Genomic DNA, 14,887 nt, shown 5'->3' with positions numbered 1-14,887 from the left:
GCCCTCAGGGAGGGGAAATGGCCCTGTGACAGGTGCAGTGTTGGGAGCAAGCAGGTGTCCGAAGGGGCTGTGAAGCATGTGGGGCCTCACCTGGCCTGAGGGTTGGCATCTCTCTCCCTTGGCCCCGGCACCTCCACGTGAGGCACTGGGAATCATGGTGAAGAACACAGATCAGAGAGAACCGAGTCTGATACCCCCCTCACCAGCTCACCCTCCTTCCCTACCCTTGGTTTTCTCACCCGCCCTGGGATGGGGTTGATGATAGTGGCAGAGAGGTAGGGTGTAGCGCTGTAAGATCTTGGACTTGGGGTCTCCCTGCTTGGGGATGATTGGGATACGTTAGTTGGGCTCCTTGTGCCTCACTTTCATCGTCTGCCAAGAGGGGAGGGGATGATAATTCCCATAGGGTTGTTGTAAGGATGAAAGAAACAACCGTGTTTTAACCCCTGGAATAGTACCTGGTGTGTAGTCAGCATTCAGGGAGTTCGTGTTATTCTGAGGGTTATTAAAAGTGTGTGAGGGTTTAGGTGAGATCTGGTAGAGGCTTCAGACTTGCAAACCAAGGAGTCCTGGTCTTCTCAGCTTTTTTTTTTTTTCTTTTTCTGGTGCTTCTCTTGCATCCTTCTGTTTGGCCCTAGCAAACCTCAGGGACAGAGAGGGCACTCCCTCCCAAGGCTGCCTGTGTTTGCCTTTGCAGAGTATTGCCCTTTCAAAGGTTCTGACAGGGAGCAGACAGGGCGGAGAGGTGGCCTGTGGCCCGAGGAGTGTGTGTGTGTGCATGTGCACGCGTGTGGGTTACCACTCAGCAGCGGCAGGGCAGAGGCGGTGGTGGTGGGCAGGGGCATCCGCCTCCCTGCCCTGACTTTATTGATCTTGCAGTGCAGAGAGAAGTCTCCTTTCTTCCTGGCCCTAGGATAACCTCTGTCCTCCTGCAGCTGGAAAGTCCGTCCAGAAGAAAGTGAACTATGAGCATCTTGAGGTGCCCCCTCCACTCCCATACAAGCTACTTTAGGATGGGGGGAGGGTTCCCTTCGCATGCCCCTCTTCAGGGCCCTTGCTAGCCAGTAGGTCTGCATTCCTTTGGGGGTAATGGGCCTCCCTGCCCTGCCCCCTTTCTAGTCCTACAGCAAGATGGGACAGCTAGGACCACCTGGGAGAAGCCCATAGAGTTTGGCTGTCTAGAGATGGGACTTTTTTGGGGGAATCTCTCTCTTCTTCATGTCAGGTTCTGGAGCTGCTCATCACACAGATAGGCAGAACCTCAGCAGACCCTGGGGCTCCCAGGTCCTCCTCCTCCCCTCCACCAACACACACACCACCACACACACGCTGTACCTTCTTATCGCTTAGGAGGCCTTGACCCCTGGCTTTCATCCTTCAGAAGTGGAGCTTAGTGCTCCAAGCCTTGTCATTTCGTTTCTTGCATTTGGGAAGACAAGAGCCAGAATGCTCTGAGCCCAGGGCCTTCTCTTGCCCCTCTTCTTACAGAACTCTTAAGGTGCAGGGTGAGCCCTGGATTCCTTTGCCCCTTCTCTCCCTCCCTTTGCTCAGTTTCACTCAGGATAGGTCCTGCCCAGGCCTACTGGTGGGATCCAGCTTCAAACCAGGCAGGATGCTGCCTGTAGGGGTCTCCCCATCTCAGAGCGGGAACAGACAGGGTCCCAAATTACTAGAGTAAAGTAGCATGGAACAGTGTCCTGAAGGAAGCCCAGGGAGAGCGCCGTGGGGATTCAGAGAAGGGAATGATCTCTTTCAACCACAAACCTAAGGAAAGCATCGGGAGCAGATGCCATTTGATCCGGACCATAGAGGACAAGGATTTCAACTGAGGTGGGGATCGGGAGAAGTGTGAGCAAGGGTACTGACATGGGCTTTCAGGGACTAGTGTGTGTGGTGTGGTTGGAGTAGAGGATGATGTTTTAGAAGTAGGGTAGATTGGAGTGGAAGCTGGAAAAGTAGGTTGGAATTTGGATTGGGGCCTGTACGGTTCAGGTCAACATTACCTGGAGGCAGCGTGAAGCCGGGGAGAGTTTGTAAGCATCAGGGTAGGGGTGGGAGAAAGTGAACACTTAAGCAAAATCATATACATAATCACTTTCCATTTCTAATGAACTTGTAGTGAGCTCTGCATTGATTGAGAACAGCATGAGTCAGCCAGGTGATGAGGTCACCAGAAAAGCAAAAGCAAGCTTCTCATGCCCCAAAGAAACATGTCCAGAATGAGGAGTGGAGGACATGGGGGACCCTGCATTGGGTCCAGGAGGGAACGGCCCTGCCACCGGGGGCCCAAGAGGACATTTGTTGGAACTGGAGCCACCGAGAGCACACCTAAGACCAATGTAAGGAGGCCTAAGGGGACAGATTTAGCACTTCCTCATAGCCAAGCTGGATGGCCATGCAGTGGTTGCTTCAGGAAGTAGTGAGTTCTCCGTCACTGGTGGGTTTCAAGCATCAGATAAAAGATCAGCCTTCATCATAACTCCTGAGCTCCTTTGGGCCCTGAGATTTGGGGCTCACTAAAATTCTCTAAGTGGTCAGGGGGAATAGGGGGCCTCCTGGTTAGTCATTGCTGGAAGTTTCTCTTGGACAGAAACTATCTAATTTCGGTCCCCTCCCCGGGGCTTCCGCTGCTATTCCACACCACCTGGGAGTGTGTCTGGAGGTGTGATGGAGGGGTGCCTGGCAGGATGCAAACAGTAGGGGGAGATGAGTCCGTTAAACTTCGCAAATCTCCTGATTTGATTCCACGGCAGTCCGTCGTGGCCCAAGCATGGGCACAGATCTGGAGAGCCAAATGAATAGAGAGCATGTCTCATCCGTGCCCCTGGTAGTTTCTGATAAATAAAAGCACCCTGAGATCACTTATCCTCTCAGTGACCCCAGGAAGCACCTCTGGTACTGTTGGCAGAGCCGGGCCGTGGTACCTGTCCCAGTTCATTTGGTTCCACAGGCATTTATGCCACATCTGTTCAGAGCTGGGCATTGGACCAGGAGCTGCTGTGACAAAGAGGAGGGGACACAGCTCCATCCTCACGAAGTTCACACTCCAGTGGGGGGATGAGGACCCTAAACCACTAGGTGTCTGATGCAAAGTGGTAAGTGTAGTGGCGGAGGTACGACCACTTCGATGTTCTAGGAACATGCAGGAGGGGGAATCGGGGAAGGCTTCCTGGAAGGGGAGGTCATTCAGAATCCTTGGCAGTTCTTTCCCCCAGTCAGGACTAACAGCACCACTGTAGATTATGGAGTATTTTTGCAAGTATCATTTGTAGCCCCCCCTTACAGCAAACTGTTTTTTGTTGTTTTTTTTTTTAAGAGAGAGAGCACACATGCAAGCAGGGAGGGCAGGGGCAGAGGGAGAGGGAGAGAGAGAATCCCAAGCAGGCTCCACGCCCAGCTTGGAGCCAACGCGGGGCTCGACCCCACAACCCTGAGATCATGACCTGAGCCCAAATCAAGAGGCAGTCAAGAGTCAGATGCTTAATCGACTGAGCCACCCAGGCAACCCCAGCAATCATTTTTAAATTTTATTTATTTCTCTTTTAAAATGTATTTATTTATTGGAGAGAGAGAGAGAGAGAGTGCAGGAGCAGGAGGAGGGGCAGAAGGAGCGGGAGACAAGCAGCCTCAGGCAGGGCTTGATCCCAGGACCCTGAGACCGCCACCTGAGCAGAAATCAAACAGCCAGATGCCTAACCTACTGAGCCACCCAGGCGCCCCAGCAAACATTTTTTAGAAGTTTAATTCATCTTTATTAGGTTTAGTGGGGATGGAATGCTAAAACCTCGTTTTTTGTTTTTTACTTTTTTAAATTAAACTTTGGGTTTGAGATCATTGTAGATTCACAGGCAGTTATAAGAAATAATACAAAAGGATTCTATATACCCTTTTCCAGTTTCCCCCAGTGATGATACATCGCCACGCTGTAGTACAGTATCACGTTGGGGTATTGGCGGGGATAGACTTGAGACACAGAACAGACCCCCCCACCACAGATCCCTCCTGTTGCCCTCTGCAGCTTTTTGCAAGTGCTGTTTGTTTACACGTCTGGCCCTGAGAACCCAAAATATGAGAGTAAAAAGGACTGCCCTCTAGGACTTGACATTCTTATCACCGACTTTGTGCCTTCTCATGACCTTGGGAGGAAGGTCCTATATCCCCATGTTACACATGAGAGAAGAGCCGAGAACGTGAGGCACCTGGCCTGGTTCCACACGGCACGAACTTGGCCTGTCAGGTTTGAACCCTGTCTTCCTGGCCTCAGGGCTGGTGGGCTTCCTTAGCCATACTCCTCCCCTGATGGCGGCCAGGCATCTGGATTCAGGAAGCCTGGGTAGAACTAACCCACAGAGTGTGGCCTACGCTCCCCACACTCTGCTTTATTGAATTTTAATTTTTATATCATAAAATTCACTCATTTGAAGGATACAGGTCAGTGATTTTTAGTAATTTAAGGAGCTGTGCCACCAACAGTCCAGTTTTAGAACAGTTCCTTCCCTCCAAGAAGATCCTTCGTGTGCATTTGTAGTTAAAGCCTGTTCCCGCTCCAGCTCCAGCCACCCCTGCTCTGCTTTCTGTGTGACAGTTCGGGACACCCCACTGATATCTGCTGCCGCCTTTCTTTCTTTCTTTCTTTCTTTCTTCTTTTCTTTCTTTCTTTCTTTCTTTCTTTCTTTCTTTCTTCTCTTTCTTTCTCTTTTCTTTCTTTTTCTCTTCTTTCTTTCTTTCTTTCTTTCTTCTTTTCTTTCTCTTTTTCTTTCTTTCTTTCTTTCTTTCTTCTTTTCTTTCTTTTCTTTCTTTCTTTTCTTTCTTTCTTCTTTTCTTTTTTTTTTTAAAGATTTTATTTATTTATTTGAGACAGAGAGAATGAGAGAGAGAGAGCACATGAGAGGGGGGAGGGTCAGAGGGAGAAGCAGGCTCCCCGCCGAGCAGGGAGCCCGATGCGGGACTCGATCCCGGGACTCCAGGATCATGACCTGAGCCGAAGGCAGTCGCTTAACCAACTGAGCCACCCAGGCGCCCTCTTTCTTCTTTTCTTTCTTTCTTTCTTTCTTTTTTTCAAGATTTTTAAAACTTATTCATTTGAGAGACAGAGAGGGCGCATGAGCAGGAGGGAGAGGCAGAGGCAAAGGGAGAAGCAGGCTCCCCGCCGAGCAGGGAGCCCGATGCGGGACTCGATCCGGGGACCCTGGGATCACGACCTGAGCCGAAGGCAGACGCTTACCGACTGAGCCACCTGGGCCCCGTACCTGGCGTCTTTGACTTAGCATGCTTTTAGGCTCCCCTGTACGGCAGCACGCATCGGTGCCTTGTTCCTTTGTACTGTGGTGTAGTATCCCGTTGCATAGATAGACCACAATTTGTTAATGGCAGCGAACTTCGTTAACTTCATTTTGAAGCAGACTCCAGACATTGTATCATTTTATCTGTAAATGTTTTAGAATGACTCTTTAAAAGATGAGACCTTAGCAAGCATAACCATGATACCATTATCACCCCTAAAGAGTTAGCAAATCTATAATGTCCTCAAAAAACTCAAATATACAATCTGTATTTGCATTTATGATAGCTTCGTAATACGCCACAATATTTTCTTTTACATTCATATTTTTTACAGTCTATTTGTGGGAGTCAGTGTCCACGTTGTGACCGATTGATATGTCTCAAGTGTCCTCCAACCTATCGGATCCCCTCCATCTCTCTTTCTTGCGTTGGAGCTCATCTGTCGAAGAGGGACTCCCTATTCTGTCTTGTGGCCACTTAGAGAGGCAAAGAGCCATCAGCGGTGGCAGGGGACTTGGAGATCACGTACAAGTCCTCAGACAGCTGGGGAAGCAGAGGCCAGGGAAGGGAGACAGCTGCCCCCAGGCCCCGGCTCCACCCCAGCTGCCCAAGGCATCCAGACCACTCTGCCTCCTCAGTCTCAGGTCATCAGGCCAGGCCCTGGGGACACAGCTCCCCCACTCCAGCTCATGTCCTCTGCTGGGTAGGTGTGTCGGTGGGCAGTGTCTGGATGGGAGTGGCTGGCCTGGCGCTGGCCCAGCTCCCGAGGGCCACCTGAGGCTGGGCAGTGAGCCTGGAGGAGCTCAGCAGGGACGGGGAAGCCTCTTGGGCCGAGGTAGCCATCTGAGGTAGCCAGCCCTGCAGCCTCGTCCCCATGCCCTGCCCTCCTTCGTGCTGCCCTCCTTCTCACGTGTCTGTGTTTCTTTTCTCCTCCATGCTATGGCAGTGGTGCCCCGTGCTGATGAGACAATACTTGGTGCAGCCCCAGGCAGTCCTTTTCCAGGTAATTTCCTAGGGACCCAAATGACGCCCAGCACCCATTTTCCCAGGGCATGTGCCTCCTGGAGTCCCTTCTAGGATTCCTTATCCCTTGTGTTGCTTAGCTTCCCAAGTGCCATCCCTGTCCTTATCCTTCAGATCCTCACACCCGCCCTGGCAGGCAGGCAGCAAGGAGTTTGACTTAAATCTCATTTTATTAATGAGGAAAATGAGGCTCCAAGAGCTGGCCTGGCTTGCCTGAGGTCACACAGGACAGAGGGAGGCAGAGCTGGGGTGAGAACCCCGTGTTATCACTCCTGGTTCACAGTTCTTTCTACCACAAGGTCAAAGGCTATACATGAGACAGATAAAAATTAGCTGAGGAAGTCCATTCCCCTCCCTGTACCTCACTTTCTCCATGTTGGGGAAAATGACCCTGAGTGTCTGTCTAGCTCAGACACTGGAGAGTTCAAGACTTTCCATCGTCTGGAGCCTGGTATCTGTGAGGAGGGTGTGCATACTTGCTGGTCTTGACCTTGAGGCCTTACAAGAATCGGTGGCTGTCGGGCAAAGAGTTTTATCCCCATTGGTTGCCCTGGAGTGGACAGTCTGTGAAGTGCTGTCCTCAGTTCATTTCTCTTTCTGGGTCATGGTCAAGGATGGCACCAGGCGGCCCTGATGGGAAGGGAGCAGAAGCCCCAAATAGCATCCTAAGAAAGAACCCCAAGGGCTCAGAGGAGTCAGAAGTGTGGAACACAGCTATTGGCTGTGACTGCCAGCGGTGGGAGGAGGGGGGCCCTGTTCCCGAGCACGTGGGTGCACCAGCACACTTACGTACATGCGACCCGCCCCCGCCGTGTTCCGTCAACTCAGCCCTCGGCCCCCCAGATAACTGAGAGAAATGGAAGTGCACTGTCGCGGTTACCAGAGGCACCGATTATTTCCTCTCTCTTCTCTTCCTGTCTCCTGACCTTCCTTTCTGGCTTTCTTTCTCTGTCATTCTTTTTACCCTGTCCAGTCTCCACTTTCACAAAGGACCCGAGGTGTCCTGCAAAACAAACAATTGCATGGACCTAAGTTAGTACGTTAAGGCTGAAAAAAAGTTCAGAAATGACATGGCGGAAGAGGGTGGGTCCTAACGCCAGGTGCCAGCAATGCTGTGGTTGCGGTGGTTGAACACTGAATTTGACTGAGCTTCTTGGCAGCCAAAGCAAAAAGGGGCAAACCGTGGTTTCCAGTGTTCCTCTTGCTCAACCACAGGCAGGCTAACTACTCACCAGGAGAGGAAAACAAAACGTCAGGGGCACTGAACTGCAGGAGGGATTGGCAAGGACTTTGAATATTCTTAAGGGCAGTGTTTTCCGAGGTTAAAAAAAAAAAAGTTCTTAGTGTGGCTCTTTTATTTCCTCTAACTAATGTTGAATGCCTGATATCTTCTCACAGACCAGTGAAAGCACTTCCCCAGAGGCTTTAACACATGGTGGCCAAGGACGTTGTTTGCTGGTCACCTGACTTGATGAGGGGAAAGGGGAGAGGGGTAGGGGAAGGTTAGCATATCACTTGGGGTTCTTGTTCAAACCCTTCTCAGTTAATTTTTGAGTGCTGTGGCTAATGTCATGCTACTGGACCGTATATTCATTAACCAAGCGCTTAGGGGGCTCTAGGGATGTTCCCTGTTCCATGATCTCAAGGCCGCCTAGAGGGAGATAGACAAACGGCCATTAAACATGGTAGAAGTATGGCAATGGAGGTCTGTGGACGTAAGGAAGCATTGACAAAGAGTCACTATTTCTCTGTAGACGTAGGGGACCCGGGAATGGCTTCCCCAAGGAGGTGACGTTGGAGCTGGGTCTTGTGGACAGTGTAGGAGTTCTCTACGAGTCCTCCAGGCCAGGGTAGGACTGCCGGGAGTGGCTGAGGAGCAGGGGAGCCCAGGAGATTGGAGAGAATCATCGGCAGCTCCAAGGGACAGGCAGTGACGAGGACTCAGGGAATATTTACACACCAAAACTAAATGTTAGCATCCCCTGGCTCACGCAGGAGCAGAGTAAGAGATGTGGAATCCTACCCAAGAAGAGAGTCTAGGTTTGGGCCAAGCCCTGCCACGTGGTGGTGGTGGGAGGTACAGATAGCCAAGGGCAGCTGAGGGAGGGTTTCCAAGTCCCCTGTCCCCAGGGCCCCCACTCTTTAGAGAAGTTCACTCTACCTTCTGGCAGCCAGTGGTGGTTGGGAGACTGGATTTTTGGACCTCCTACCACATCTGTAACACAAGTTAAAGATTTTTATCTTGGAAAGGGGATCCAAACCCAACTGTCAAAGTGACTGGGCAAACTTTGACAGTGAATTTATTGACCAAAACAAAATCAAATAGCTAAAAGACCCTTCCAACTGGGCATCAGAGACATTGAGAAGCAGAATATCCCCGTTGGTCACCCTCTTGCAATTTTCTTAAAGCCAGGTTGGTTCTGCTTTCTTGGGGGAAATAAAGGCTTTCCCTTGCAGACCCAGCTGCCCAGTCTGGAGTCCAGGAAGGGGGTAGGTCTGGCAGTGGGGTACAGAGGGGCTCAGGGATGCTGACTTTTGGTTGAGATTGCTGTCTGGCCCACCTAAGGATGGCTCATTCATGTGTTCATCCATGTGTTCCCTGTGCAAGCCCATCAGAGTTGAATCCCAGCTTAACTACCTTTCCGTCTTTGCCTCTTCTACTTTCACTTCCTTCAACGATTGGCATGTGCCCTGTTTCCAGATCACTCCTGTCCTCTTATCTCTGAGCCTTCCTGTAACACTTATCAGCCTTGGGGGTTGGGGATTGCTCAGACCCAGGTTCAGTGCCGCCTGCCCAAGAGCCCTGTCCTGACCACTTCCCACTCCATCCATGGTCAATGAATGGTTCTGCACTCCTGTTCCTCTTGGATAAAGCTTCTGGGCCATGTGTCTTTTCCCTCGGGGTTTGTGGATGAGGGTCAGAGAGCATGTCTGGCCTTCACATGTCGTCTTGCGCATAAGAAAGGCTCAATAAACACTGAACATTCATTATGCTCAGGCCTCCGAAAGGGCACTGGTAATACAGAGAGGAGGGAGGCCTGTCCTCTACCCCAGAGTCCCAGGAACTCCAGAAGACACCATCTTGGAAGAAACCCTTACAGATTTGTTTTGACCTCCTTTTTTTTTTTTTTGCTCATGACAATGCACTGAAGGAGCCATTTCAGTGAGCTTTACTTCCGAGTTCCTTTTTTAGCAAATTAGGCAGCTAATGCCATGACCAGGTCCAATTCTGTGGGGGATGAAGTCTCGACAGTGACCGTTTCTCAACAGCTCCTTGCTGCGTGGAATGAAAACTTTGCTGGTCCTGACCTGAAGCAAGAAAGACATCCTCATCTCTACCTAGTATATCTGTATCCACTTATATTTCCAAAACAGGACTTTTGCTGTGTGTGAGAACCTTGGGTATTTTCTGTTCTAGTCCATTCTAATTTCATTTTTTAAAATATTGGCACTAGCAAATTGATTTTGCATCTGTTAACAGATCAGGCCTCACAGTATAAAAATCATCAGAGTCATTGTCAAGACTTTGGAGTCAGATGGATCCAGGTTGGAATCCTGGCTGTGGCACCTAGAAGCTGTGTGACTTTAAGCAAGCTGCTTCCCTTCTATCATAGGTCTCAGTTTCATCGTCTGTAAAATGGGGATAACATAGAACCTGCTTCATGGAGTTACTGTGAGGATTAAATGGAACATTCAGGTAAAGCTCCTCACACAGAGCAAGTGATCAATAAATGTGAGTTTTTGACATGGGTGTGAAGATTGTGGTTCTGATTGCCCTGGCATGACCACTTGGTGGGGCCAGCAGAGCAAAGGTGGGTCACCTGCCTCCTATGGAATGGTAGTCAGGAAGGACTTCCTGGAGGAGGAGGCATCGGATCAGGGTGGCAGGATGACTGGGACCCCCTCCTGTCCTCACAGTGACCAAGAACCCTGTGTGAGCATCCCAGGACCACTTGTTCCCAAGGATTTTTGGCTGGACCTAGAGCCAACCACGTTAGATGCCTTTGCCTTTCCCATTTAGGTCTCCAATCCACCTGGAATTGATTTTTGTGTCTGGAGTAAAGTAAAGATCCAATTTCTTTTTTCCCCCTTGTTTCTGAATGGATAACTGGTTACCCCCGCCCTGTTGATTAGAGTCCATCCTTCCCTGCTGATTTGTACATCCCTTCTCTCATATATCAAGGTTCCATATATGCACAGATCATTTTCTGGACTCGCTTCTATTTCATTGATCTATTTATCTGTCCCTGTGCCAATCCCACACTGTCTTAATTACTACAGCTCTACAGTGATTCCTGATGTTGAAAGGCGTGTCCCTATCTTGTCCTTCTCCCTTAGAAACCTGTGCTCTTCTCTGCGTGTTTCAGAATCAGCCTCTGCTGGAGATGATTGAGAGCCCCAGGAGCTCCGGACAAAGCTGTCCTCAGTGAGGCTCATGGCAGGATGCCTGGGCCTGCAGTACCTCGTGGACTCATGGCTGCCAGCCACCCCAGTTTGAGCTGCCCAAGAATTCTTTCTAATTCATAGCCTGAGAGAAGCACCAGGAATATGCCTGAGTCTGAGTGCCATCTGCCTGCCACTGGCCCAGGGGCTCCCCTGGTTACATGACCTGTGGCTCAGTCCTCAGCATCCTACCCAAGGTGCCCAAGACTGCTTGCTTCCCTTTCCCTGTCTGCCAAGGACATAAGCCTGGACAGACAGGGATATGCCCTCCATTGGCAAAGGCCAGGGTCCTGGAGGGAACTGCTCACACTAGAATTTGGCATGCACACCCAAAGTCTTTGGCTTAGGTGTTTGTAAATATTTTCTTTACCTGAAAATCAGCCTGGGGGTTGGGTGGAAGGAAGAGACCTGGCATTCATGCTTCTCATTTCGTCTGTCCCTGAATGTGAAGACCCAGGTTGGCATCTTCTGGAGACCACTCTGATGGTGGGCTTGCATGCCAAGGAAATGACTCATCACAAGCTTTGATTTCATGAAATGGCTTAACGAAAGGAGCACGACTGTGGGCCAGGCGCCCATGGTTGGCGTGGCCATGCTCAATCTGAGGTGTGCGCCCCGCAGTTCTCAGCAGACAGGTGCTCACATGCTTTCGGGACTCAGAAACACTCGCCAAACCCGTGGTTCGTTTGGTTTTACTGTTTTGGATTTTGAGTGAGAGTTTTTGGAGAACGACTCTCTGGACTGGGATTCTGCCCTGTTGGCTGTGGACAAAGCCCTCTTCGCCTTGGGCCTCAGTTTACTCATCTACGAATTGAAGGCCTGGCATGATGATGTCTCGGACTCCTCTTAGCCTTGTTTCTGTGATTCTGCATCTGTGGTTTAAGAGCATTGAAATCGGACACTTTTCTCTCCATCCTCTTGGCAACAAGACTCTTATCTCTGCCTTGCTTTTGGTTACCGACCTCTCCCTCCCTGCTTGGAAGAGGCCATCTGTGGCCGCTGGGGCTGGGCTGGTGGCGTCTGCAGCCTCAGGAAGCTAGGGTGGGATTCTCGTGCAACTGCTCTGAATCCTGCCCACCTCCTCCCCCCGGGGGAGAACTGCTGCGTTTGGATACCGGTCTTGTTCTATTGAGTCGGACCTGCCTTCTCAACACTTGGGGTGGCCTTGGCGCCAGCATGGGCTAACCCAGCGAGGTGGCTGAACCCCAGAATGTGGTGCTGGCATTTGGCTGAGGTGCTTTGGAGTCTTGATACTGAGCTTTCTCTGTTTTGTTTCCTCTTTCAGACCACTGAGTATTCAGCGATGGCCTCGCTGGCTGGAGGGCTGGATGACATGAAGGCCAACCTGACCAGTCCCACCCCCACCGACATCGGGAGCAGCGTGCCTGGGCCGCAGTCCTACCCCATTGTGACAGGTGAGGGCATCTAGGGTGGAGGAGAGAGAGAGAGAGAGACTGAGATTGCCTGTGTGGTGGGAAGAGTGGCTTGGTGCTTTTGGACTTGACTGGCCATTTTTTGTTTTAATAAGGTTATGAGGTCCCAGAATTGGTCAGGCAGGAGACTGCTGGGGCTGGGGGTTGTGACTGTGATGAGACATGGCTTTCTGTTGCTCTGATAAAGCCAGAGGAGAGCAAATGCCAAATGGACCATGGGTTGGGACAGACGGCAGGGGAGGCCCATGACAGAGGGGCCTCAGTGATTTTGGGATCTCCTGTGGGTAGGGCCTGGCATTCAGTCCTTCTCATGAGAAGGACAGCCTGGCTGGTGAGACTTGAGAAAGAGCAGACTTCTGTCAAACTGTCATTGACATTTCAGATTTCCAGGCAGAGGCTGAGTCAAGAAGGGCAAGAGGTTTAGGCTGGAAGGTGCTTGGTGGATGCAAAATAGCTGCCTTTCTAGAAGGCCCAGGGCCAGCCTCTTTAGCTATCAGTATAAAGAGTTTGGACCCTGGAGGCACACTGCTGGATTTGAACTTGCCATTGACTAGCTCTCTAATCTTGGGTAAATTATATAAGAATTCTGGGCCATGTTTAAAAAAAAAAAAAATCCCTAAAATGGGATTGGTGATAGCACCTGACCCATAGTGTTGTTGCGAGGATTAATTCGTCAATACATAGAAGGTGCTTAGGCTCTTGTTTAGCACATAGCAAGCACCCAATACATGTTGCTGTTATTATTCCTCTCAGAGCCTTCTCATGATGGCTGGTCATCATTGTGAGGCTTGGTGCTGCAGAAGGGCCTGGACTAGAAGGGCTGGGTAGATACCTCTTCCTCCTCCAGCAGCAGTGGGATAATATGGGAGGACAGACTCTGGAAGTTTGTCCAAGTTGGCAGGCAGGAAGCAGTCTCAGATACCAGACAGACAGATAGTGGGAGGCTTGGGGGTGGCGCTTAGGCCAGAGCCTAGGCGTCCAGCCCAGGGTAGCAGGATGTCCCTGTAGGCTGATAGGCAGGACATGGTAAGAAGTAACAGAGACAGGGGTTCTTAGAAGTATAGGTGGAGGGCGCCTGGGTGGCTCAGATGGTTAAGCGTCTGCCTTCGGCTCAGGTCATGATCCCAGGATCCTGGGATCGAGTCCCGCATCGGGCTCTCTGCTCCTTGGGAGCCTGCTTCTCCCTCTGCCTCTCTCTCTCATGAATAAATAAATAAAATCTTAAAAAAAAAAAAAAAGAAATCTTAAAAAAATAAAATAGGGGCGCCTGGGTGGCTCAGTCGTTGAGCGTCTGCCTTCAGCTCAGGTCATGATCTCAGGGTCCTGGGATCGAGTCCCGCATCGGGCTCCCTGCTCCTTGGGAGCCTGCTTCTCCCTCTGCCTCTCTCTCTCTCTCTCTGTCTCTCATGAATAAATAAATAAAAATCTTTAAAAAAAAAAAAAAAGAAGTATAGGGGGGCTATGGTTATGTCAGGGAAGCTGGGAACTGGGCTTAGGTTAGAACTTTTGGGGAGGGGGCTGGATGTCACACAGGCTCCAAGACAGTGAGAACCTAACCCTAAGACCTGTGCTGATATTTTGGCATTGGGGCTCATGGGGCTCAGACAGTGGGGGTCCTGTTTGCCCATCCTGACAAGAACCTGGAGGCAGCTGAGCTGGTGCAGGTGGGGAGGTGTCAGCATTGGGACAGGTATAGAGGCTGGGGAGCCTCAGTTAGAGCGAGGCTTTACTGACAGCACAGATATCCCCTGAGGTCCTCTCCCCCAGAAGGCTGCAGTTGGCCCAGGCAGCAGGTCTGGGCATGGATTGAGTTTTCAGATAAACCTTTGACCAAAGACTTATTCGTACTCCAGAGTGAAGTCCGAATGATGCTTGATCTTTAAATTTTTTTTTTAATTTTGGAGATAATTCTAGTCTCTGACCCATTCTTACTCTTTGTGTTGCTTTTAACTTTCATCTTTCCTGAAAACACATTAAATTACCTGCTGTAGAATATTAAAAGCACTCAGGTAGTGGATGGTATAGAAATGTACCATTGGAAGAAATATTTTCTGCCTTGTTCTGGGAAAAATAGAGAAAATGGGTTTTTTGGCATGCCCTTCCCCAGAGGTGTGTTTTTCTGGGTGTTCATCGCTGAAGGGTATTTCTGTAGAGGACCATATAGGGCTATGAGAGCAAGATATGAGGTGGCAGACGAAAGCTGTTGGGAAAAATCAGTATTACATTACATGAAGAGCTCTTACTATATCTAAGACCACTTCATGATCATGTGCAATTCTGAGCTATTTTATTTTATTACAATTTTTTAAAATTCAGGGGCACCTGGGTGGCTCAGTCAGTGGAGCATCTGACTCTTGGCTTCAGCTCAGGTCGTGATCTCAGGGTTGTGAGATTGAGCCCCGTGTTAGGCTCCACTCTTAGGAGGGAGTCTGCTGGAGATTCTCTCTCCCTTTGCCTCTGCTCCTCCCCCCCCCCACTCCCCTCTCTCATGCACACTCTAAGAATAAATAAATACATCTTGTTTGAAAAATTCAATCGATTTTTTAAAAGTTCACCCATGTCTTGATTTTGCATAACCATATGCTTGATTTTGAAATATTAGAAGTATTCTAATTATAAATACAATCATTAGCTTTCTTGTGAGTAAACAAATAGCTAGCTAGAAAAATAATAGAAGAGTCCTTTAACAATAGCACCAGAAAAAC

The 14,887-nt window shown here is 50.0% G+C and overlaps 1 protein-coding gene across 1 annotated transcript in view; it reads left to right on the top strand.

Moving 5' to 3' along the window:
* Positions 1-14,887, top strand: part of PAX5 (paired box 5) — a 184,603-nt gene that overhangs the window by 94,998 nt on the left and 74,718 nt on the right. Inside the window, exon 7 of the mRNA XM_021691302.1 lies at positions 12,035-12,164. Coding sequence (XP_021546977.1) covers positions 12,035-12,164 — 130 coding nt within the window. The remainder of the gene's footprint in view (positions 1-12,034; positions 12,165-14,887) is intronic.

This window comes from Neomonachus schauinslandi, chromosome 13, assembly GCF_002201575.2.
Source record: "Neomonachus schauinslandi chromosome 13, ASM220157v2, whole genome shotgun sequence".
Classification (NCBI taxonomy): Eukaryota; Metazoa; Chordata; class Mammalia; order Carnivora; family Phocidae; genus Neomonachus; species Neomonachus schauinslandi.
This window is presented reverse-complemented; position numbering and strand designations above follow the sequence as displayed.